The 27458-nt window shown below is 35.6% G+C and overlaps 2 protein-coding genes across 3 annotated transcripts in view; one reads left to right on the plus strand and one right to left on the minus strand.

Annotated features, from left to right (window-relative positions):
* The first annotated feature begins 2683 nt into the window (after positions 1 to 2683).
* Positions 2684 to 14498, plus strand: LOC126974109 (uncharacterized). Its single transcript, XM_050821527.1, has 3 exons — positions 2684 to 3878; positions 4183 to 4311; positions 9313 to 14498. Exons 1-3 carry the CDS (start codon positions 2841 to 2843, stop codon positions 9370 to 9372), a joined length of 1227 nt encoding a protein of 408 aa, XP_050677484.1. The 5' UTR covers positions 2684 to 2840; the 3' UTR covers positions 9373 to 14498.
* A 2503-nt stretch (positions 14499 to 17001) lies between these two features.
* The window catches only part of LOC126974056 (nuclear factor related to kappa-B-binding protein), a 39864-nt gene continuing 29407 nt past the window's right edge, over positions 17002 to 27458 (minus strand). For both annotated transcript variants that reach the window (XM_050821440.1, XM_050821439.1), the window contains 6 exons: positions 26078 to 26899; positions 24895 to 24972; positions 22781 to 22850; positions 22303 to 22358; positions 21060 to 21110; positions 17002 to 19124 (listed from right to left, as the gene is read on the minus strand). In XM_050821440.1, the coding sequence (XP_050677397.1) occupies positions 19017 to 19124; positions 21060 to 21110; positions 22303 to 22358; positions 22781 to 22850; positions 24895 to 24972; positions 26078 to 26899 (1185 nt within the window). In that variant the 3' untranslated portion in view covers positions 17002 to 19016. The remainder of the gene's footprint in view (positions 19125 to 21059; positions 21111 to 22302; positions 22359 to 22780; positions 22851 to 24894; positions 24973 to 26077; positions 26900 to 27458) is intronic.

Consider the following 27458-nt stretch of genomic DNA (forward strand, 5'->3'; position numbering starts at 1 on the left):
GTATAACAGTACGAGTAGTGTTAAGACAATTTTGTAACATATTTTGCATGTCAATTGACGAAACATATTGGATTATCCATTATATTGTTAACATCTTAAGTACAATGTTTCCTGCAAATAAAATTTCATTTCATTTCATTTCAAGAGTGCATTACAGCATATAGCTCGATGCGCCTCTGGCCGCAGAGGTGTCTACATAGCTTATGTTATACTCTCAAAGATTTTGGATTTTAATAGAAATAAAAAAGGACTTAGATTGCAATGGGTTCCATCGCATATTGGTTTAAGGGGCAATGAGGAGGCGGACAGACTGGCTACGCAAGCAACACTGAAGGGTAAAAAGATGTATATTAAATCGGTTTAACTGAATTCTTACCAAAATATAAAAGGAAATGTCAGGATTTATGGGGAGAGTACTTTGATCGTAGAACTTTAGAAAAAGGAATTTGGTATAGAACTTTGCAGTCTCAGCCTCCTCATATACCGTGGTTTTTTAATGTAAAGATTAAAAGGAGGTTGATTGTTATTGCTCACAGACTGAGATCCGGACACATGCCTTTGAATAAGTTTAAATTTTTGATGAAAATTGCGGAGTCACCTCTATGTGAGTTATGTGGCACAATTGAGGATGTTGAGCACTTGTTAAAGGAGTGTGTCCGATTTCAGTCTAGTATTACATGATATGAAATACAGTTTTAATTAACTTTTATCCGACTTTTGAGCTCAAAAACATAGAACTCTTTGAGCACGAAGAGCTGAAAATAACATAAATTATATTTCATTTAAACCCTCCTTTTTATTTAAATACCGCCTGACAGAGTTCTTGCAGTACTGTTTCGAAATTATTAAAAGTCTAATATGGGCGAAATGGACAAGAGCCTCACTCACATTTTGGAAAGTAAAAACCAGCCGATGTTATCTGCTATTGTATCGTGTAATTAGAATCATAAAATCTACACTGGCCTTAAAAAGTAATTATCACACATTTAAAATTGGGATAATGTTTTAAGTTCACAAGATATACTTTCGAAATAAAAAGGACTCCAAAGAGAATTTAATTTTGTACATAAAAACTTTATATTCGGTAACCTTCTTTTAAGAATTGGCCGAAAAAAACTTCAAAAACAAAACCATTCCTTTTTCAAAGTGGACGTTTTCGAATTACAAATTTACCATTCACATTTTTCTTTCTGTTTTAAATATTTTTCAAGATCGATGGGTCTTGTTTTAAAAACTTATGCTAAAAAGCACATAACATTTATTTATCATGCCTCTTTCAGTTGAAGAATGTGCTAGGATCACGGCTTTTCTGGAACTAGGCATCAGTATGCGTCGCACTGCAAGAATGATGGGTGTGACGGTACGAACGGTCCAGAAGGTAATAAGGTACGAAGAGACTGGACACCATCTGAGGAGACCTTGTAATGGCAGAACCAGGTGTACCAGTGCCCGAGAAGCTCGTTATATTATTTCCACTGTGTTAAGAAATCGCCACCAAAATGCAGTTGAAGTCCAGCAACAGCTACTTCAGACCCGGAGGGACTACATTAGTGACAGTACAGTGAGAAGAAGACTTGCTGAAGCAAATTTGAAACCTCGAAGACCAGCAAGTGGCCCAAAACTCGAGAGACAGCATCGAGTAGCGAGACTGCGATACGCCCGTGAACACATGCAGTGGGATGAAGAACAATGGTCAAGAATTTTGTTTGCAGATGAGTCTCGATTCTCCCTTTACACTTCTGATGGAAGGCGAAGTGTTTACAGGCGACCTGGTGAGCCATACCTTCAAGCCTGCATCTCAGAAAGAGTCCAATACGGTGGAGGCAGTGTACATGTATGGGCTGGCATATCTTCAGAAGGTCGCACAGAGCTAGCAGCCATAGAAAATGGCACCCTCACTGGGCAAAGATGCTCAAGAGATTCTCAATGAGTATGCAGGGCCGTATTTAGCAAATATGGGTGATGGATGATGCTGATGCATGATAATGCCCGGCCACACACGGCTCATATCGTACAAGAGTATATTCAGGAGGTCGGTATCAGCGTGATGGCTTGGCCATCAAGAAGTCCTGATCTCAACCCGATTGAACACGCCTGGGATGAGCTTGGGAGGCTAGTCAGAAATCGCAGACCACCACCTACTACCCTCAGGGCACTAAAGCAGGCCCTGGTAGAAGAATGGGAGAATATTCCCCAACATCGGCTCCGAAACCTAGTGTTCAGTATGCCAAACTGGCTCGAAGCTGTAATCAGAGCTTGAGGAGGCAATACCAGTTATTAAAAATTAAATAACATGTAATACATTTTAGTTGATTTTTTTTACACTAAACTAAAAATGTCTATTTTCATTGTTTTATCTTTTTTAAGTTAAAAATGTTACTAATGTATAATTTTAGTTTCTAAGAATTAAAGCCTATAAAATTTGCAACAAAACGTTTTTAATCTTAAATCTCTACCTTCTATAGTTAAGAAAAAAATTTAATTTGAAAAGTGTGATACTTACTTTTGCAGGCCAGTGTATTATCAATCAAAAATAATAATAACGGATCTGCCGGCATCTCGTGTTATAACCTTAAAATTTGTTTCTAAGGACAGAAAGCAGGAAACGCGCATCCGCTCAATGTTATCGCGCATGCGCCAAGCACTTTTACCAGCGAAAATACCCTAAACGCTGCACACAAAGCACAAAACCTGCGACGACTAGCACACTACTGATAAAAGTAAACGTGAACATTTTAGCTTGTATACAGTAACAAAATCCATTGATTTTTGAGTAAAAAATGAGTATGTGATTTTAATTTTTGATAGATTAAAACTTCAGTGTAGCTTTATCTATCACCATGTACAAAACAGTGCGTCACGGTGAAAATAGTCTTCAATACACTATCCTTCCGCAAACCGAGGAAGTGTTAAACAACAGTGGAATGAAAGGAAAAGGTCGAGATTTCAGCCCATCAATTCACATAATACGATCAAGAAAAAGGAGACCGATGAAATATGTTTTAATTGCAATATTCGGAATGATTATTGCACTAGCACTTGCTTGTGTACCCCTGTACGTTATGGACTGGGATGACTGCACGCGTAAGGTTCATCACGAAATAACAACACCAGCATTATCTCCAAGTGGCAGAGAATTTATTCGTTCTCGAAAGAAGGAATTGAAAATATTACCAGATCTTATGACTGTGCAGCCAATGCCGGAAAAATATATCCAAACAACGACTACTCCAGTTCAAGCCACTAGTTCTAGTTCAACATCTCCACCCTTGAATTCTGAAATAAATTTTAATCAGCCATGGATTATCCCTGCGTTAAGATCATGGAAAGCTCCAGTTTCATCAACTTCTCTGCCAACTGAAAAAATCGCTGGAATCTCAGTTATTTCAACGGCGTCAGTTAGTGGTGTTCGTCTATTAGACCACTACATGTCTATGAAGTCATGGGACAAAGATACTATCATAAGACCTACAGTAACATCTGAGCATGTCACGTTCCGTGCCGTTTTCAACTATTATTCAAACCCTCCGATTCCATCCGAAAAACCGACTGATAAGACAAGTTTCGAAGATGTTTTGATCACAACAAAAGCACCGACAACAAAACTTATGGCTTCAACTGATGTTACGAGTACGAGTGAGGTGAACCTGTTTAAGGATTTAAAAGAGACATTGTTATCCGTAGATGATGATGATGAGTTCAAAGAGTCACTGGAAGTAGATGAAGTATTTTCGCTACCGTCAATAAAGCCAAATGCGGAAGTACCGGTTTCAGATTCCGACGAAGTCACTGTGTCAAGGACTGTGGTTGGTTCTAAAGGACTCAAGTGGCCTTTCGACTTTTCAGTTTTGCAGACCTGGTCCAATCGATTTTTCAGTGTAAGTACATTAACCTTATTATAATTGTTGTAAATTAACTTGTTTCACTTTGTTTAAAAAAATAATATTAGATAATAATAAGAAATGACTCCTTTAAGTTGCAAGCCTTGTAGAATGTGTTAATGTACTTACTGAATGCATATTATTATTATTTTATGTGAACTGTAATGACGTTACTTCGATAACGTTTGACAATTTCTTAACCATTTAAAATATTTTTTTATTAAAGTCGCAGTATTACAAGTAGCACATGAGATAGATATTGATTCAACGACCTCATGACATAAAACACATTTGTCCGCAGGACCAACATCTCATATACAAAATTCTGCCTCTCCTCATCCCCTTGTCGTCCATACTGATAATGATCGTGATGTGCATATATATGGTGAAATTAAGAAGGATCCTGTGTCCGAAGGTCGATAAGGCTGGGGTATGTATCTATTTAACTTTTACCACGTATCACAACATATTAATTTTCTCAATAAAACAAGACATGGTGTCAGCAGTCGGACCAGTGCCCTGTATTAACTAGTTAAAATGTTTAACGGGATCCTATCAATGTTCGTCTGTCTGACACAAGTACACATAATATTACAAAATTCATATTAAAAAGAGGCCAATGGAATGGACACTTTTGGGCTATCTCGAAGAAGAACAACATTTTTCTACGAATATTTCACTGACATCCTTTTAGGAAAAATGATATTGACGTATGAATGAATTAATGATAAAGAATAGGATAGGGCATAATAACAATTAAATAGCGATGGTAATGCATTTTCCTGAAACTCGACAACATCTAATAACGATCACAAATCACAACGCCATCAAAACAAAATTTGTTCGTAGGATAAAGAATTTGTTTAGGCTGCAATCCAGATTAGTTTATTTCTTTTTACTGCAAATATACAATACGTAAGTAGAAAAAACCTGTTAACCCCTTTTTAAGTATATCTATTAAACTGGGCAAAATTAATATTGTCTTTTGTTCGTTATAAAAGTACGTCGCGGCAACTGCGGTTAAGCTTAGACAAGTGGTATAGAGAGATAGGTACTGCGCGACTAGTGTAGTTACATTCATTGTTATGGGGAAGTGCAGCCGAATCCGAGTAACATATTTGTGCTGGAGAAGAGAGATAATCGTGCTTTTTAAAACCTAAAAAAAAAGAAGCCTGCTGAGTTTGATGCGCCCGTTCTTCTCAGGTCTGAGGCATAGATCGACTCCGTGGTAGTTGTTGGCGTTCAATAAGTTATTTTCAAACAATTTGAATCAAAATAATTGAATTTGAATGAAACTTCTACCCAGTAATTGTAGTAACTGAATTACATGAAAGTACAAGAACACAATCAAATAAGACCGGACCCACGCCCGCGCCGGCTCGCCCAGCCCTCCTACATTTATGACAATTGTCATTTCAGAGATAGACTTGTGCCAATTGTATTAAACCATAATATTACAAAATACCAAACTATGTACTATTATAAAATACCACATCAAACTATTTTCTAATAATTTTTCTGTTGCTCATAATTATCTTACGTTTTATATGCACATATTACCAACCCCTTTTTAACGATGAAAGTTTTTTTATGTACACATAATTTTTATTGGTCCAGAGGAATAACAACCTTGCCAATTTTAAACAAAGTGTACCTTTTTAAGCGAATTCAAGAAAGGAGGTGGTACTCAGTTCGTAGGTATGTTGTTTAATGCCTCCGAACTTTCGACTGGGTGAACCGATTTGGATAATTCTTTTTTGTTTGAAAGATGGTGCTTCCCGTGTGGTCCCATTATTTCAATTTGGTCCAGATCTGACAATGGAATACATGAGAAAACCATAAAAGTCTTAAATTTGCTATAAGTATGTATGCGACAAATTTACAAATAACTCGATATCGCGCTAAACGATTTCGAGGATTTTTTATTAGAAAGGATATTATACTTCAAAGATAGTTTGGTGAGAGTTTGATTAGGTTCTGATTATGGGATCCATTACAAAGTAACAGAACTCTTCAATTCTTAGGAAATTAACGATACTCGACCGAATCTTTTTTACGCTATCCGGATATTTGAGTCACCTACCGTAACGTCGTTATGGTCAAGTTATTGTCATAGTCAAATATGAAGATCATTGCAAATCCTTAACGAAATACAGTAAGGGTGCGATCTGTGACAGAATTTCTGTCTGTAATCAAATTGCAATGCGCTTACGTGCAGATCTACACATATTTAGACAAATTATTGGTTATTGTACTTCAGATTCACTAACAATCAAAAAATAAAATAAGACTAACAAAAAAACAACCGACTTCAAAAACACATATACATAATATGCAAAAACACATATGCATTAAAAAGTAAAAAAATAATTGCGTATTTTTAACCAATCTAATAAAATAATCTAATTCTAGTTACGATTTTTGTTGACATACATAGTTATAGGTGAGAGCGGGGCCGCGACGGGAGGACACTTTTTACTTTTTAGTACACATATTGTAACTATTGTTATGAAATAATGTTTTTGAAGTCGGTTATTTTTTTGTTAAATTTTTATTTATTTTTGTAATTTATACCAAATAATATATTATTATAGAAATAGTAATACTTCTTGGCGCGTTCCGGAAAAATCAAAATAACAGAGTGAATAATAATTATTAGCATGCGTGCGTACACCGACACCATTTGTATCATACTTCAGCTACGTAACAACATACCCATTTGAAACTCATATGTGTACAGCCAATGGACGAGAAATAAATAACTTTCAATATGTTTTAGTGCAAAATAAAAAATTCAATTCTTTCTAATTAAAAAAAATAAATTTATGATATAAAAATGGTTAAAATATAAACGTTATTTAACTAAATTGTGGGGTATAATAATATTTTGTTTCGGTTGTATTAATTCTACAAACATAAAACACGACGAGGCATAAATACTACTCTTATATACCAATAGTGGTAGTCAAATAATTAAGAAAGCTTATTTAAGCAATTTTTTTTCAAACTAACTTTTGTTTGTTGTTGTTTATTTATTTTTCTATTTATCTCTGTATCGCAAAAATTTTATTTATTTATTTATAAAACTTTTCGATACTATCCGTACATTCGTTGATGCACGTGATTGGTATAAAACAAATAGATAAACTTTATAAATCTGAACTAAGTATTACTACTTACTGGCTGGTCGCAATTAAGAACACTTTTAAGCTAATAGAAGGAAACATGGATCAAATTTAATACAAAAATATAATGGAAAAAGCAATGTTACACACAGTTGCAGTCTTACATTGGCCAGCTAACACCCCATGGCTGAACCCTGGCCAGCTAACAATCCATATCTGAATCCTGGCCAGCTATAACAATGGGTGGTTATGGGTATCTGAACCCTGGCCAGCTATAACAATGGGTGGTTATGGGTATCTGAACCCTGGCCAGCTTACTACCCATATCTGAATCCTGGCCAGCTATAACAATGGGTGGTTATGGGTATCTGAACCCTGGCCAGCTTACAATCCATATCTAAATCCTGGCCAGCTATAACAATGGGTGGTTATGGGTATCTGAACCCTGGCCAGCTTACAATCCATATCTGAACCCTGGCCAGCTTACAACCCATATCTGAATCCTGGCCAGCTATAACAATGGGTGGTTATGGGTATCTGAACCCTGGCCAGCTTACAACCCATATCTGAATCCTGGCCAGCTATAACAATGGGTGGTTATGGGTATCTGAACCCTGGCCAGCTAACAATCCTTATCTGAATCCTGGCCAGCTATAACAATGGGTGGTTATGGGTATCTGAACCCTCGCCAGCTTACAACCCATATCTGAATCCTGGCCAGCTATAACAATGGGTGGTTATGGGTATCTGAACCCTGGCCAGCTAACAACCCATATCTGAATCCTGGCCAGCTATAACAATGGGTGGTTATGGGTATCTGAACCCTGGCCAGCTTACTACCCATATCTGAATCCTGGCCAGCTATAACAATGGGTGGTTATGGGTATCTGAACCCTGGCCAGCTAACAATCCATATCTGAATCCTGGCCAGCTATAACAATGGGTGGTTATGGGTATCTGAACCCTCGCCAGCTTACAACCCATATCTGAATCCTGGCCAGCTATAACAATGGGTGGTTATGGGTATCTGAACCCTGGCCAGCTAACAACCCATATCTGAATCCTGGCCAGCTATAACAATGGGTGGTTATGGGTATCTGAACCCTGGCCAGCTTACTACCCATTTCTGAATCCTGGCCAGCTATAACAATGGGTGGTTATGGGTATCTGAACCCTGGCCAGCTTACAATCCATATCTGAATCCTGGCCAGCTATAACAATGGGTGGTTATGGGTATCTGAACCCTGGCCAGCTAACAATCCATATCTGAATCCTGGCCAGCTATAACAATGGGTGGTTATGGGTATCTGAACCCTGGCCAGCTCACAACCCATATCTGAACCCTGGGCACACTTGCTACAAATAACGTTGAGAAGAAGAATGGAACTCTATCTGTTTTGCTAAATGCCAGAAATCGATAAATTAAATGCCTCGCCAGTGTAAAGTACTTAGTAATTACAAGTTACATTAGTACAAGCTACTTATTAAATACTATTAGTTTTAATTTAATATGTTTTAAATTGCTTTTTTTTAACATAAAGTCATATATTAAGGATTGGTCTCCGCTGCGTTCCAACTGGATACCGCAGGCGTAGTCGCAAAGTGCGGCAACCAATACTACGCCCAAGTGGGCGTACCCAAGTCAGTCTCAAACAATGTGTGACGTTGACGTGCCACATGTTCTGTTAAACTTTGCTTAAAATTGAAACTAAAATTAACAAAAAAACTAAAGCCGGGTTGCAAAGTAAAACTTTGTAAAAATAAAACTACAAGAAATAAGAAACACACAAGACACATACCCTCAGTAAGTATATTATATTTTACTAATTTCATTGAGTGTCAAGATGCCACGCACACAAGCATCTAATAGGTGCCGTAATATAAAAGCTATTGTGCTTAAATAGTGCGGTATCTAGTAGGAGCGCAGCGGAGACCAATAAAGACAAAATTAACTTTTCTAGTCATTGACGTTCTATACACATATAAGGACATAATATTATCATTCGCAGTCTGCTAGTGGAACAGCAAAAGACAATACAATGTAAGCACACTTTTCTCCTCAGTCGTGTATCAACTGTCACTGTCCGAATGAACTGAATAAATGTTTTACATTGCTGCTTATTGAGCAAGAATATTTTAAGCGACTCCAGTAAATGCAGCAATGTATGCTATTATATTATAGCAGTCGAATCTTATTATGGTGTGTTCCATATTTCGGCTTTGTTCTTATATGATGGCAATTATCTGTGTGTATTGACCGTCATTGTTTTTGTGAAAGAAATTAAGATATCAGTTATTTGTTTCAGAATACAACAGACCACACTGAATTACTAACAGCTGAAAACCCAGAAGAAGCCGAAGAATGATTGCCGTCACTATTACTTGGATTTCTGCGGACTCAATTCTTATAAACAAGTCGAGGAAAATGTACATATAAATCGTTTAAAACTTACAATGAACATCGCGTTAAATATAGAAAAACTATTTCTAATTAACGGTTATTATATTTTTATTTGGTTATTAACATAGTAGAAAAATGTATGTTTACTACCTACTAGACAAGATCTGTGGCCGTAGATGCTCATTGAGTTTCGGTTCCGACGCCGCAACTCGTTGAGTCAACTGCGAGCAAGCAGGAAGACCAGTGCACTGTTTTGTAAGCCGTGAACGTTGTTATCAACAAACTAACACCGATTTTGTTTAAAGTGACCAATAAAATATTGTCATTATTATTACATCTACGTTTGTAAGTCATATTCACGATGCCTGCTCCCGTCTTCGCCCGCCCGCGTGATCCAATATTGCGATACAATTGTTATATCAAACTACTTGTGTACTGTGTGTACACATATAACTAAGTCTTTGGTTATTAATTATTAAATTAGTTTTTAAATAATTTAATAAAGTTAAATACGTTTTTAAATCACAGGTATCTATTGGAAATCCGAACATACCTCCATAATAATTATCCTAATAATAATATACCTTTTGCGTAACATTTTCCTTAATTTGTGCATAAGATTTGAAGGACTTATTAATTACATGTTTTTGGCGAAATCTATTCGAAATCCTAGAGCTTTGTACATTAAATATTATTGCTATAGTCTAGATCACTAATAGTGTAGACAAAAATTAATAGAATGTAATAATATATTTTGTAATCAACTTAAATTTGGACTGAATTGGTAACGTTATTTGCCAAATCGTTATTTTTGTTACGATCAATTTATTTAGTATTTTATACACCTCATGGCATTTGTACAATAACTGCATGTTGAAATAATAAAATTAAAATCCAATTCGCGAAGACGAATAAATTTCGTTCTTTGACTTGTATGAGCGGAATTACTTATAAAATAACCACGAAAGAGCTATAGTAAGGCCAACAAGATGAGTTACAGAATGTCAACAAAGTTTCAGGGCCTAAAATATTTTCAACGATATCTAATATGGTATATTTTGAAAATAAAACAATTGATATGTATTTCAAAGGTTGTCTAGAGCTGTCAGACTGTGTTTCCATAATTTAAATCAACAACTGCTTACAATTACAGAAACAATCAATACGAAAGTAGCAGTGGCGGATTAATAATAACAAAAACACGAAACATTGTGACTGCGTACGAGTGGTAAAACAATCGCTTGCAATCACAGTGTAACTGTGTGTGTGTGTGTAACCGTCCGTTTGTTTACATTCTTTGTCTCATCTCGTTGGCTGTACTATACAGGGAAGGAAGGAATTATATGTAGGGAAGGGGAATGGCCTGCTTAAAATTAAATTACCTACTATAAATCAAAATTGAAAAAATCGAGTATCTTTATAGAAATATTAATAGAAAAAATATTAGTAGAAAAACTAATAATATCATAAGTAATATACATTTTCATTAAATTAATTTTCGTGAGATCAATCTTATACTTACAATAAGAATCACAAATTAATATTGTATAAACTAACACTATTTGTGCAGAAAATCTGCCTTATACAATTAGTTAATGTTTAGATCATTTATATGTACGTCTAAATGGAGCCTCTTGCATCTAGGCAACCGATGAAAACAGGCCAGGTTTATTACTTTAGTGTGCGTAATAAGCTACGTTTTACACTCGGATTTGTATGTCACTTTGTGTTAGTGTTCGGGCTTTCCTCAAAATAGAGACTAACTGTCAACCTCAATTTTTTTTCCATACCTGGCAAAGTTTATCAAGACGTAGAAATGATCAATTAATATTATTTGAAGTAAATATGAATGGAAAATAGAACTTTTAATTTTTGGAAGTCAGTGACGTATCTGCCTGATGAGCAGACCAGAACGAGTTGAGGTGTCCTCAGACAGTACAGCTGACTGTTTCAGCGGTGCTTGTCAGCTTCACTCACTTCAGATATTAGAGGTCATTCACCTCCCCTCGCATTTCGTTACATAACTGGTGGCTAAGTTCCATTTTATAAACTTATATAAGTTCACCATCTCCGCAAAGAGTAGGTACAGACATAGACTAATCTTGTAAGCCATCAAAAGTTAAAACCTATTATCCTCAATAAGAATCGCCTGCTTAGACGCTTTTTCCTATAATTACCTATATCCATAAAGAAAAGTAAATTCTATCAGTATTATAATTAATATAATATTGACAACATATTTTTAATAATTTCTATAATAAACTGTAGGATAGGTTTTATTAATGTCAAAAATATTAATGTATTACATCGTTATATGTATAGATATAAGACTGAACTATAATTCAATATGTTTGTGGTTGCCAGCAAAAGCATTATTACTACACTTGTAAGTTTCAAGCAAAGAGGAAAACATGTCTGTTCGCTCGTCACGTTTATTGACATTAGAATGGCCGCAATAATTTATTGTTAAATAACATTTATTACTTTTACAGTGTGTTAGTTTAATACATAAATACAAAACAATTTAAAATATAAAGAGCTTATTCGAAATGGTCTCCATTGGCTGCAATACAGTCCTTTAAACGTTGAGGCCAGTTATCAATAGAAGTACGCACTCATTTCATGGAAAAATTCTTCATTGCCAAGATGCTCAGTTGTGAAAATGTTCTCATCCGTAAACAAAAATTTTCTGTTACCTCCCTTAGCGTACCGCTTCAGTAGTTGTTTCGATTTTACCACCCTATACTTTTTTAAATTATCTATCTGTCCCTTATAGGCTGCAAGTCCTAATTCATCTTTTAAAATGCGCGACATGGTCCTAGGTGCTATTTTCATCTCCCGAGATGAAATCTTTTGCTTTCGGACAGGATTTCTTCGAATTCTTTTCCTTACTACTTTGACCACTTTTTTCGTACGAACACTACGTGGACGGCCAGATCTTTTTCTGTCACAAACAGAGGAGGTCTCATTGTACCCATTAATAGGTACCGGTACACAATTGGCTTTATACCTACTTTGTGTAATGCAATCAGAGCGATTCGAATCTCTTTATCACCCCATTCCATTTTGATATCGCAAAATATTGTAAAATGTATTGGCGCCAAAATGAGGAATCTCAATAAACAATCGTATAACAATGACAGGTTCCAAATTCAAAGTAATGTTTTGTTTATTTTTAATTGTAACAGTATTTATGGCCAGACTGAGTATAGGTACGTCTAGATAGTGATACTTTGATAGCTGTAAACACGTCGGAAAAGTAATGGCGAATCTATTTTTAGCAACGCACGCACAAACAAAGTGAATAACGTATTGCGAGTGTAAGACGAACTTGCCTCGCACACTACAGTAATAAACCTGACCTTTTGTTGTCGCGCCTTGTGTAGCAGCTAGAGTCTCTATCTAGACGTATAAATTATTTAAGCATGTAATAACGTCAAATTCAATTCATGCACTTATCAAAATATTATTCTTCAAAAATGTCCACTGACGCTTATCTGTAAGTCAGTGTTTTCTAACAAGATGCCTCAAGAGTTTCAACTCTGCGAGCTCCAACGAGTGGGTTGCGTCAATACAACTTTCGATTGAACTCCAAGCGTCCGCGTCGGTATAAGTACCAAGACGGTTCTGCGCTAAAGCAGTCGACTGTTTCAAAATAATCTGTCCAACAGTGACAACGTAATCAGAATAAAAATCACAAAACATAGCGCTGACACTTGATGGAACATCTCATGTGCCTATAATATTACTTGCACCATCCAAAACAGAGCACAACAAGTGGTGCACATAGATACTGACAGTATTACTGCTACCACCAATAACTGAATCATCATAAACTACAAACGCTCACTGACTGTCGTGACTGTACACACTCTATTATATTAAATAACATTTTCATAATAAAATCACTACTCCATCAAACTAACCTAGAAATTGTTTCGATTCAATGTATTTGTAAGGCGTGCTTGCAAATTGTTCAACGTAAATGAGAAATTCAGGAAATAGGTTTGGTCAACTGTAACTTATACAAAATTCCATTAATGTTTAAAAATAGTAATAGCTAATGTCTAATGATTTTTTTTATTGTAATAAGAACTGTTTGTAATAGCGTAAGAAAACTGTTTGTTTCCTATATATCTATATATTGATAAAGGTTTGTCCTGGAAACCCAATTTTGTTTCCAATTTAGTAAATGATGTGTAACTTGACAATTTTTATATGCATGTAGAGTTTGCTTGTTTAGTTTTATTTGGTGTTCGAAGTAAAAGAATGTAATATGATGTCGGCGAACGAAAATAGGCGATAATGAATTAATAGCCAGATATCTTGACCTATTATAATAATTTCTACAGTAGAAATTATTGAATTTGGAAATTGAAATTGGAGTAATTTACATTTAACGGGAGTGATCAGCTAATGTAAAGTAAGGCCAACGAGACGAAATAAAGAATGTAAACAAAGTTTTCAGGGGTTCAAAACATTTTCATCGATATCTTTGAATATTGAAAAGAATTGATATATTTCAAATTTGGTGTGTGATTCCATAATTAAAATCAACAACTACTCACAATAACAGCAAAAATCAATAAGAAAACTAACAGTTACGGAGTAATAGTAACAAAAACAACTACTTAATACGGAAACGAAAAAATACGTATCACTTCGAACGCCATCCTAACATGAGTGGACGTGTTCATTAAAAGCCGGACCAAAAGTTGACAGTTGCGGTACTGACTGCTTTTCTGTAGCATGAAACACGCAATGACAGCTGACGTCGACCAACTGACATAGGAACAGAGCCTCGCAGTGTAACGGTCGGTTGTTTACAATCTTTATCCCGTCTCTCTGGCCTTAGTGGAGTCATACCTTCGTCGGCGTGGGTGAGGAATTACTAACAGACACATTTATATATCTGACATATCATTTTGTTACGGAAGCAAGTTACGGAAAATATCAGCATGAATGTTAAGCTACAAAAATTGTTTGAACACAGCTGCAGCATTAGCTCTATCTAGCTTTCGAAGATAGAAGGTATTTGTATCCTCTATTTTCAGCAAACACTGTACAGAAATAAATCATGTTTTACCACCATAGTCGTTTTTAATTTTTCCCTACAACATGAATCATAGAACGAGAAATCAGCTTATAACGAACACCGCAAGATCGCAAGACCTTAGATCATTTATACGCCTAGATAGAGTGTGAGAGCTGTGAAAACGTCGAGAAAAATTGAGGTTGACAGTTAAACTCAATTTTGAGAAATGCACGCACACTAACACAAAGTGACATACAAATCGCGAGTGTGAGACAGCTTGTCACGCATACTGAAGTAACAAACCCTGCCTGTTTTCAAGATTGTCTTGCAACAAGACTCTATCAACACGTATAATTATTTATCATTATACGTGTATGTCAAGACACCCATATCCGAAAATTACATTTTGGCACATAAAACGCCAGTGATATAATTGTGGTTACACAGAAAGACAATCCAAGACACAATATGTTAAAATTTGAAATTATTATACCTACATAATGTACATCGTACAGTCAAAGAGTCGGCTTCCAACCCCTTCGCATGCCTTCCCTGTAAAAACATTAAGGACTATCAGCACACAGGAGGTTTTTAGTTGTTTGGGATGTTACACCCGAGCCCGACATAATAATATGACATCGTTTCGGGGTATTAATAAAATGTATTTTCCTCCTTTAAAAACAAGTTGTCCCATAAAAATAAACCCTGATATCCAATTTAATTTATAAGTAGCGTGAATCAGGAATCGTTGTTTGATGATCGTTGGTCGTGATGTTCAAATTTTAATAAAAAAAACTCCCCTACAAAATAGAAATATTATTTTTCAATTTCTTTTCTTAGACAACCCTAACTTTTAAAGAAACCGCCATTTTTAGGCGTTGTTTGTAAACAAAATAAGGTAACCTAACCTACACACTTAAGGACATACCATAGACAAAGCGTAGGAACATACCATCCTTACCATAACTTACCTGCGCAGCTTTTAAAAGCACCTACCTAGTTATTTCATCACTGGTACCTTCAAAACAGCCCAGATACATCACACATGATCAAGCGAAGCAGCACTCCTCTGTCTTCTACCACGGTCAGAACTACAAAACGACCCAGTCCCGCTTGGCTGTCCTCACCGATGAGTGAGTGGCCTATACAAGCAGTTCCGCTATCTACTTCCGGACTACCGGATGAGAAGACTATAATTTATACCGTTAGCAATACTACAGAGCATCCATTTATCACGTTTAAAATTTTCAAAATGGATTAATTCATACGATCGGTAGCTTATATATTTAAATTTATAAAAAAATTACGGCGTTATAAGATTATAACCGTTTCTAAATTGGAATGCGTAGAGAATACTATCATTAAAGTGGTATAATCTTTCGCTGAGGATTTGAATTCATTGTTATGGGCAGGGCGTATCAATTACCATCAGCTGAACTTCCTGCTCGTTGCGTCCCTTATTTTTCATAAAGAAAAAGGCAGCGACGGCAACTGTACACAGAGACTGGTATCGCCCGGCGACAGCGGCACTAGCGGTTTGTATTAGATTTCAGTTAACTTCGTACGTACAGTCTACGTACGCTACCTAGAGACGAGACCTATTTTCAAAACTCATGATCGGCACTGCATTGTTATGGGCAGAGCGTATCAATTACCGCTGAACGTCCAGCTCGTCTCGTCCCTTCTTAACATTTGGTCTTCTCTTCCAAGTGACCACGGAAGTGAACGTCGCTCGATATATCAACGCCAAGTATGCCAATACACGCTGTGGCAGTTATAGGAGTGATCTCGAATCGAGGGGATACGACGAAGGGAGACTTGTTAGCGGTGAACGCACAAACTTGTGTCGCTTTCCCGGGTGTAGGAAGCATACCCTGTGCTGTCGTCTGCATAGCAATGAATACTGCTGATTTGCAGCATATCATTGACATGCAGACGAAACAGTGTAGGGGATAGCACGCAGCATGCACCGTTGATAACAAGACCTTGATGCTCCGATAGATCGAGAATCTCCTCTAGGTATCCCAAGAGCTGGCGGTTGATGACGACTCCATTACATTACATTATATACTTTGGAGAAAATGGAGGTAATGGCAATGGGGCGGTAGTTGAACGGATCCGAGTGAGCCCCTTTCTTAGGGCTATCACCTGGCTGCGTGCAGACTGCGACGACTATCCGCGAATCTACACATATTTGTTTGTTTCTTTTATTTTTCTTTATGTGAATGATGTGTAATTGTACACTTATAATTGCAGGAACACGATTTTTGGACTTTGTGTGACAGTTTTATGAATTGACATGACGTGTATTACGTGGTGGTGGACCTTGAATAAATAAATAGATATCACCTATATAGTGATGTCATCACGTCAGATCCACAGATAACATTACTTGCCAGTACGTCTTCACCTTTCACAGCACTTTCGTTCATTTTCGCTTCTTTAACATATGAAGTACTTTTATCAGGTGTCCTCTCTATTATGTTCAACAGTTCCTTATCAATAATCATCAAGACAATAACAATATACACAGGTACAGGAGTAAATAAAAACCAAATACAGAATTGACCTTAATATATTACATATACCAAAATGTGCGAAAGTTAACGTAAACTATATTGTATTGTAATACCATACTAACTATATTATAATTAATATATACAATTTACAGGTTTATTATAATTGTTATAATTAAACATAAAACGAGTGCACTCGTACAATACTCCAGTCCAGTCCAGTATCAGATACTTTAAATGTTACCCACTAATAAGTAGAGTTCACAAGTCTTTGTATCAATTGTGAACATTTGGAAATGTTTATAATATATACACTATCGGTTCAATTATTTATGAATAAATTACAAAATATTTATTCTTTCAACTAAACAATTATTTTTTATGTGCGTCTCAAAAAAATTGATGCGAGATACACACGAAACAAGGGGTCGAATTTGAAAAAGGTAATACAAGTTTGAAAATGATATTTGTCCCTGTACTTGTTTATATGTCAATCATGAACAACGAATCACTTGATATTAGGTGATCACTTCACTTCAGCGCGCATCATTAAGAAAGTGAAGCTGCTTTTTTTCGTCATATTACAACCTACCTAATGTTATTAAATTGATATTTTCTATGTGACGACCAATAGATTTGTATAACGAAATATGAAACAAACTCAAGCACACTTTAAATAATAAAAATTCAGCATTCCTAAATGATTTACTCCAATATAAACTAATGATATACAAATAAATAATACTTTCAAACTAACAACCAGTATAACTCTGTGTAGTGGTAACAAAATACCATATATACAGACAATTATTAATAACGTAACTAACGATAACTTGCGGCCTTACAAATAAACTTTGTATAAAGATACTAGCTGACCCAGCAAACGTTGTATTGCCATACAAATAAAAAAAAAATTTGGGCTTTAAAAATAGATGTTGGCCGATTCTCAGACCTACCCGATGTACAGACATATTTTTATACAAATCGATTCAATCGTTTGGGAGGAGTTTGGTAACAAACACCGGGACACGAAAATTTTATTTATAGATACTTACTTGAGAATAAATAAAAATAAACAATATGCATGAACATGTTGACACAATGATAATTTTAAAGTTTTGCGAGTGTTAAGCACCTTGCAAATAACACCGGGAAACGTTAAACGTCGAATAAACCAATCATTAGCAATATATTTATTGGTAAACATTTTGCTTGGTTTATTCACAGACATAACTTCATACCAAGTTTATTTGTAAGGCCGTAAGTGTACAGAAACTTCAATGAATACAAGCGAAATGGTAAATATAAAAACAAATACATACTTTAACTGATTTTGCATAATGTTATTTGGAAGATCTGCAAATGTTCACCTTTATTATAACACCAAATATATAATCTAATTAATATTGATTCAGTTCCAACGGGTTTATTTCATTCATCCTGCGGTTTTAAATCACAGGATGAAACAATAACAATCTTACACACAGTACCGAAACATAAGTCACATTAAGTTGATAAATCAAGTAACACAATGGGTAAAGTTATATCTATTGATGTTATTAGTCTGTAAGTCTTTTTCGATACACAAATAAGGTCCTACATACCGTAATAAAATTATAAAAACTATTACTTTCAGAATTGGTGGTCCAATGAACTGGTAACCCTTTACAATTCCAATGGAATCACGGGGCATTTATGTGTAAGGATTAGATCATTTATACGTCTAGATGGAGCCTCTTGCATCTAGACAACCGAAGCAAACAGGCCAGGGTTATATAATACTTTAGTGTGCGTCACAAGCTACGTCTTACACTCGTGATTAATCACTTTGTGTTAGTATGCGCCAGTGACCGTATATAAAATATGGAAGCATTTCTGACGCTTTTAAATAGCGCAACTTAAACTATACCGTGAGTGGGCAGGGCTTACTAACTGTACCGGCACGTGGGTCAAGTCGGTTACGAGAGTGAGCACGATCGGATTCTGGTCGGGCGGGTTTTAAAAAGCAGATAAAATGAGGATAATATTTGGTCGTGTCCACAGGTGTCAGTCTGTCGGTCACGGCTGCTGGTTGCTGGGTCTCCAGAGCCGCGCCAGCACGTGTCGGCCACCCATCAGGACGCTGCGCACGCCGCCAGGTGGCGCTACTGACGTACTCGCGGCACCCTGAAACAGTCAAACAAATGGTTTTAACCGACTTCAAAAAGGAGGAGGTTTTCAAGTTTGAGTCAGAATGTTTGCCATTTGGTCCCATAAAAATTTGACATTGTATGGCCCAGTAGTTATCATTTTATGAACATTTTTAGAATTATACGTTCGAGATCTATACGTTTAACAAAGTGGAATGTACGCGAAGTATAACCACTTGATTGAAATCTATCAATTATGTTGCGGAGTAAATTGTTTATGTATACGTTTAGTAATACAATAAGTAGTGCCTTAAGATAAGTAACAATGACACACACAGACACACAATCACTCACACCCACACGCAGACATCCTGTTCGTATAATATTTTTCTTTCGTTATATTATATTTTTATAGACTTAATTTGTGATCCCTGGTTTTTGGTACTGTTAATTTTAATTGATATGGAAGACCGTGATCTTTAGGTACAGGTGTTCCTCACTTAATAGAAGGTCACATCCACTATTATGTTTGTACCATTTTTGTTACTGAAATAAATATTTTTCATTTTCGCCTGGCCTGTGTTCATCGGTTGTCTAGCAGCAAGAGGACCTATCTGGATGTATAAATGATCTAAGTTTATAGCATTTATTTTATTTAAAGCGACACAATCGTTTTACTTTATTCGTCAACGTAACATCAAGTGTACACACGCCGCGCAAACAAAACCGCTCCCCCTTCAACGACAACAAATTGAATAAGGTATTAAAAATATGATTGGCGTGCTTACATTGAGTACACGCGGTCACAGGAAACATTTGATATAATTCAATTCGATGACTTGACTAAAATATGCAGACAATTATGGAATTTTATTCAAATTTTGATTGAAAAAATCAAAATTTTCTACAACATTGTATGCCTATTTCTAGCCATTGGAAACAAACATCGAATGCTAGTGATAATTCCACTATTAAATTACATTAATCGTTGTAATAAACAGAACAATAATAAGATCAAGTATTGTGTCAAGCGAGTTATAACACTCAATTTAATGACATGTTACCTACAGTTTATCACTATCAATCACTATACTATTAAATAGTTCAACAGCGACAACTGACAAGCCTCAAATCCATAACAAAAACCTCATTTTCTGAGTGAATTTTAATAAATATAACCATTCGCCAATCTATTATGAGCGTTTTACACAAATATATAAGAAAATTCTTCATCAGTTAAACGATAGTGAAAACGTAACAAAATGAAAGAAAATGTAAATAAAATAAATATATATATAAAAAATAAATATAAAAATACTTAAATAAAAACCATTTTTATATGATTAAAAGGCGTGTAATTATAAATGTGCTCATACATTAGTTTTGAAATAAAATACAACTATTAAATTTGTTATATACTGGATGTCCTAGAATAGGTGGGACAAACAAGGGCAAACGAAAATAACATAATATTTTGTCTATGTGCTTTCAGATAACCAATAAAAGTATATAATATATGTATCTGTTAATTATACTTTTACTTCAACCGCGCGTAAATATTACACGCACATACTTTTGTCATTATTTTAGCTAATTCTACGTTTCGTGACCTATTGAGAGCATGTTTTCAGGTTTACACTTGCATTAATGACAACCGTATCAGAAGATTAGAATACATCAAAACAAGTGTTATTGGTCCCACTAAAAAAGTGCTTTGAAAAGGTCACGAAACGCTAGCTAAAATCTTAAAAAGAATGTGATTCTTACACAAATATAAAAACACAGTTACAATTACACAAGTTTTAATCCTTTAAAAGTAAAATCAAAATAATACTAAAGTATTATATGTTTACAAAACACAGGCCTATATCTAGTAGTTTTTTTCGGTGATCTATAAATAATTCATGCAGTTAAAGTGTACTAGGTGCATATATTATGTTAATATTATGTGTTCCATGCTTATTTTGTTCACCTGTTGTATTTTTGTTCCCTGCGGTACTTTAACCTGATGTATTGGGTTTACCTACAAATAAGATTAAAACTATAGAAAAAAAAATGTCTGTGTACCAGAGAATACAGGCTACAGTTCAACTTCTTTATAACATATCATTTTTCTACTATTTACAACTTCACAGAAACCAGGTAGGTAAGGCTTAAGAAAAAAAACATTCGTATTAAATTAAAGCTATTTTAATACTCACTTTAAACTCTAAAGCTATGTTCTTTCTATTTAATCACTTTCAAACTAATATATTATTCTTTACTTCACTATAATACTGAACTTTGAAAAATTTTCGAAAATAGTGACCACATTGATATAAAATTTCTCTTTCTCTCATAAGTCCATAAAGAAGTTTCACTTCAAAAATAATATTTTTTATAGTTCGAGCGAGTGACAAAATTAGTCTGCTCAAAGATAGTGTTGAACAAACAATACCTGCGAGTACTGAGTCTGGTGTAAGATGTTTACCACAAGGTAAGTGGGCACTTACATCATATTAAGATGTTAAGACTTACAAACATTGACGTACAATTAACAACTAGGCTCACAATCTCTCACAACTTTTGACCATCAAAAATTTACTAAAGCAAAACTCTGTGTACGCGTCTTTTAAGCAGAGGACTCATTCAAATGAGTTTCGACCGCGCTTTGAATACAACGCCACGCAATTACATTTTTTCATTGAAAAACTCAAAATAAATTAAAAAGGATGGATTTGTCGAATTACTGGTAAGTGCCCCTTTAAATTAACTTAATTATGTAAGTAATTTGGCGTTTATTAATTTTGCAAAATAATTACATTTCAATTGGTAAAACAAAAATTTTCTGCGTCGTGTTCGTGTGTGTGACGTAGTATTGCTACTTCTAATGACCGTATACAATAGACTTTTAACATTACTGCCACGAAATAAGGTTCTAATTTGATTAAATATTTTGATGTTATTTGTATAAATTAATGTTTTTACATGTATAAAACAACGCTCGGAAATTTTTGACGACCTTTTTATTGGCGATTAAAAGTTTAGTTGTTTCTTGTACGTCAATGATTAGAAGCTTCATAATTGTCATAGCTGTGATAACACACTTGTTTGGTGGCGGAGGTACTCACCCAGCTGCTGGCGTCATGTACAACATTATTAATGCCTGTATAGGAACATCTTCACAATACTTCTTTGATACGTTTTGACAATAACAAAGTGAGAGAGAGTCTTACCTGTTGTAACTTCAAAATAGGCGCTGAAGTCGACGACGTTGTGGCACTTTGGGAAGCTGCAATGGACAAATATATTAAAAACATTTTAATGAGTAGAACATAACCTAAACTACACATTCTGGGAATCTGATGCGATTACTCTAACTTTAAGGTATGTCATTAATTGTTTGCCACTCAAATGTTTGAGATTTTTTTTTTTTTTGAAAAGTCTATTTCAAATGAGTTCTTGATTTGTTTTTTATTTGGCTATTGAATATTTTGCCGGAGAGCGAGACTGGCCGTTTAGAAATTATAAACAAACTATGTGACAGCTTTTCAAACATTGTAAGCGTGATTATAATAAAAAAAAAATTAAATTAAATTGTAAAATTGGTAGTTGTAATTTACGCTACTACCATTGTGATAATTTATATTCACTCTCCTCTCCTCTCGAGTGTTAAGTTAATGACTGACATTATAATGTTATACAACTACTCACCCATATTACTAATAACTATGGTCTGTGGTGTGTGACTCCCCGCTCCCCGCACACTGCCGCCGTCACTCTGCTACAATCATTGTAATGAATCACAAACAGAACAATAACAATTAACATTCTATTATATATAATATTATATTACTTATTTTACACCTGAAGCAAATGTACATACATGACTATAAAGGACATACACAAATATAAATTACTAAATATACTTAGTGATATTTACAACGTAATCCTATTCTTTTTATTAAATATTATACAAGATACTTACTAGGAACTTGAAAACTAGGGAGAGGAGATATATAAAGGAAGTTGGGCGGGGAACTCAGCAGGTATAAAAGTGTACAACGACGGTTGCATCATTACAGAACATATGATCCACATTTCCTTCATCTAGGCCACATTCACAAAGGGAATTAATTGTCTGCGATTCTTAATTTGCTAGAAAAACTGGAGTACAAGCATATATAATAAAACGTAAACAACAAATAGTTTGATATCACTGTTTTATTGGGAATTTGAAATTTGGAGAGCCAAGATTTTGAGGAATTTAAGGCTGGAGTTCTCCATAAAATTTGCCTTCAGAATTTTTTTAATTTATTAATAATTAATGGTTGAAGTATGATGACTTTGACAGTGCAAATGCCTTTTTCCCCCACCCCCTCTCCTCATATATGCCAACTTTAATTTAATTTAATATACGACTCCCGCCGAGACTTTTCATGGAGAGATAACTTCTTGTATACGTTTATAATATCGCACATAATATGAGTAGAAACATTAATAGATGTTAGGCATCTTAGTCCCGAGCAACAACAATGATCACATTATTTTTCAAATAGATATTATTATAAATTACAGCTCAAGTAAAAAAACATCTTTAGAAAGTTAATTATATGACTTTTAATTTAAAGTCTTTATTGTTTCATGTGAGATGAGAGGAGATTAGCCGCGAAGCGGTCAGGATATTACCACCAAAGCGGAGAGGAGATGTGTAGCGGGCAGATGTGGGCTGTGACTTGTGTGAGTTTGAAATCAGTCAACTGATGTCTACGAAAGTTATACATTATATATTACAAAAGTTATATTTTAGTTTGCTTTAGGAAGAGGATTCAAGATTTTGAAGAAACTCAATTAATTCTTCAATATTTAAACTATCGACGAAAACATAGATTCTGGATAAGAAACCATATAAAATGTCACAGTCATGACGAATGTGCCACATTATTTCAAGATGATGAAAATATTTTATTGAAAATATTATAAAAAAATATAATTAAAACTTACATCAATATCCACAAACATTAAAAGTAAAAAAAGTATTTAATTTATTATGGACTATATGTAATTCTATAAGTAATATGTAATTCTAATCTAAAAATTCTACAATACTTTTGGAGCCTTCTCCTTTTTTTAACTTAAAATATTTCGCTAAACTATTAAAATACGGAAGGAACGTCACAAGCGTGTACACCTTCCTTAAAGGCCGGCAACGCTCCTGTGATTCTTCTGGTGTTGCAAGAGATTGTGGGCGGCGGTGATCACTTAACAACAGGTGACCCGTACGCTCGTTTGTCCTCCTATTCCATAAAAAAAAAAAGTCTCTTAAGATCAGTCAATCGAATAAATTACGCTGATGGGGGTCTTTAGATTTCAAAACGCAACGGATAGATATGGTTCGAGTAAAAGAGACAGACTTATGCAACGACTGCATAGTCACCTCTTTCTCACATCGCGGACCACAGACAAATTCCTTCGTTCATTTTTCCATAAGCGATTCCATCGCTTTCCACCTAGGTAGTACTGTAGGTACCTAAACTGAACTGCATCGGAATTTAATCGCCAATCGAAAGCTGAGGGTAGGCCTTCAGTCATTATAATGAAATGATTTCACAGCAGAACTGTCAAACCGTGCGTCAATAAATTTTCTCATAGAAAACATGCACAAAACAAATATTGGAAATAAAAATAATTTTGGGTCTCAAATCTAAACAAAAACTATCTTACATCGCAAGTCGGACTTAACTGCGCTCCATTAAAATCAGTTAATTAGTTCAAGAGTTCACTGGACACAATATATTAAGTTTCACTTGACTCGTTGTGTCACTCACCTGCAGTATAATGTTGGTCAGCGGCTTGCCCGCGAGCAGTACGGGGCGGCCGCGTCGCTCCACCGACATCACCTGGCCCTGACACACGTCATGTACACGTCACGTCACACAACACATATATAGTACTAAGTCAGTGCTAATATATTAAAAACTGATGTTCATATAATGCATATAGTGTGCTTTTATTAGCTATTTCAAATAAAATACAAATACATAAATATTTATATGTACCAATACAAATATTAAGAAAATTCAAAAAACAAAATCTAGCATTACTGTATTATAATTGGTAAAATTATACATGATTTACTGCCTCAGACCTGAAAAGAACGAACGCAATATCGTCCAATGAACATTTACAGTTAAAGAGCCCGAGGGTGTCCGCTTCATTCTCAGTCTGTGGTACGATATCATTAAGAAAATAATTTATGTTTTAATAACCTTTCCCACACAAAGTTTTTTAACAATTCTTTTAAAGTTCGGAACACGTTTGTTTTGTACATTTTCTGGGATCGTATTGAAAAGCATATACATCGCCCAATAAAAAACTCACAGAAAAAAATTCGACTCAACCGAGTAGTAGGCATAACAAGTTTATGTTTGTTCCTCGTATTTTTTTTTTATGGAATAGGAGGACAAACGAGCGTACGGGTCACCTGTTGTTAAGTGATCACCGCCGTCCATACTCTCTTGCAACACCAGAGAAATCACAGGAGCGTTGCCGACCTTTAAGGAAGGTGTACGCGCTTTTTTTGAAGGTACCCATGTCGTATCGTCCCGGAAACACCGCACAAGGAAGTTCATTCCACAGCTTTGTATTAAAATTATGATTGTCACAGTTTCTAACAAATTCCTTAATGTGAGGCACATAGTTCGACGGACAGATGCCCGGTGCGACAGTAAAGTCCTCGAATGGCGATCACGTCCCGCAAGACGCAGTGTTAGTAGGCCCTCACAAGATGGACCGGCGATCTAATCAAGATCGCCGGAATAAGTTGGATGAGGGCACAGAACAGATCGTCGTGAAAATCTTTGGGCGAGTCCTTTGTCCCGCAGTGAACGTATTCCGGCTGATGATGAGACATCGACATGATATTATAATAAGGTTCCGTGCCCACTCAATTCGCGGTGATTATAAATGATAGAACTTAGTATAAATATATAATACAATTTCAAAAATTACCTGCGCATTAGTTAGAAGTTTCGCGACAATAGGTTGCGTAGTTTTCTCGCCACTCGACGTCCTGACGACTTGTGCCATCGACTTGGGGGTCTGGTTACCCAACTGCAATGTCTGACCGCTGGCCAATTGTATCGTTTGCCCACTCGACAACTGTAACGTCTGGCCGCTCGGCAGTTGGACAGTTTGTCCACCGGCTAGCTGTACTGTTTGGTTCCCAATTTGAACCGTCTGCGAACCTAATTGTACACTTTGATTGCCAAGTTGCACGTTTTGTCCACTCAGTACGGTCTGCACATTGCCACTGGCTAACTGAACTGTCTGTCCAGAAGGTAATTGGACACTTTGAGTTGGTAGAACGCTTTGACTAGCGACTTGGACGCTCTGGCCACTCGGTAACTTCACGGTATGCCCAGTTAATTGCACGCTTTGGCCAGCCAATTGAACAGTTTGGCCGGCTATTTGAACTGTTTGGCCCGCTAATTGGACCGTAGAGACAGGAATTTGGGTTAAGGGTCGGATACTTTGCGTTTGCGGCCGAGGTGTTTGAGATTTCTGGGTGGCAGCTCTAATGGCTTGAACTGTTTGCGGTGATGCTAATTGGACCGTTTGCCCGCTTGGTAGACGAACACTATGCGTTGGCAATTGTAAAGAAGAAAGTTGCAACGTGTGACCGGAAAGTTGTACAGATTGTCCGGTTGCTAATTGGACAGTCTGGTTGGACAGTTGCACAGTGCGACCGCCAGATATTTGAACAGTTCTTGTTGTAACTGATGATGTGACCACTCCTTGTGAACTGCTAATGTTAGTTAATCCGGCAGAACTCTGAAAAAGATTTTTATATTTGTTCAATTTCTAACACTCACACTATTTAAAAAAATCTAGGCAATATGGCACCTTCGAATGTACCAAAAATTCCAATGTACTGTTTGGTAACACTTAACGATACTTGGTATCAAAGTCAAATACCAAAATTAAAAATGGGTGTGTACTCTTGTACACGCGTTAGAAATTATACTTCTTTAGCGTATGGAAAAATAAATCAAATTTTATCAAATAGTTAAGATCAACGATAGTATAAACACTCAGCATTTAAATTTACCTTATTACACAACACTTGCATAAATAACTATTAATACATACAAACAATATAAATGCACTCAAAACAGTTTATTCAAACCAGCTTTATCACTTATATTCAATATAATATTATATAGATATACTAATAAATAATTAGTAAGTACTAATTTATTTTATTTAATAAAAACACCAAAATAATATTTATTTATTCACACTGTTTAATTGTACTGTTACGAAACACGTGTTCTATGATGATGTAGAATTCAGGTGTCGGTGTGCGCGCGCATCGTAAAAATTCACTCTC

This window comes from Leptidea sinapis, chromosome 31, assembly GCF_905404315.1.
Source record: "Leptidea sinapis chromosome 31, ilLepSina1.1, whole genome shotgun sequence".
NCBI lineage: Eukaryota > Metazoa > Arthropoda > Insecta > Lepidoptera > Pieridae > Leptidea > Leptidea sinapis.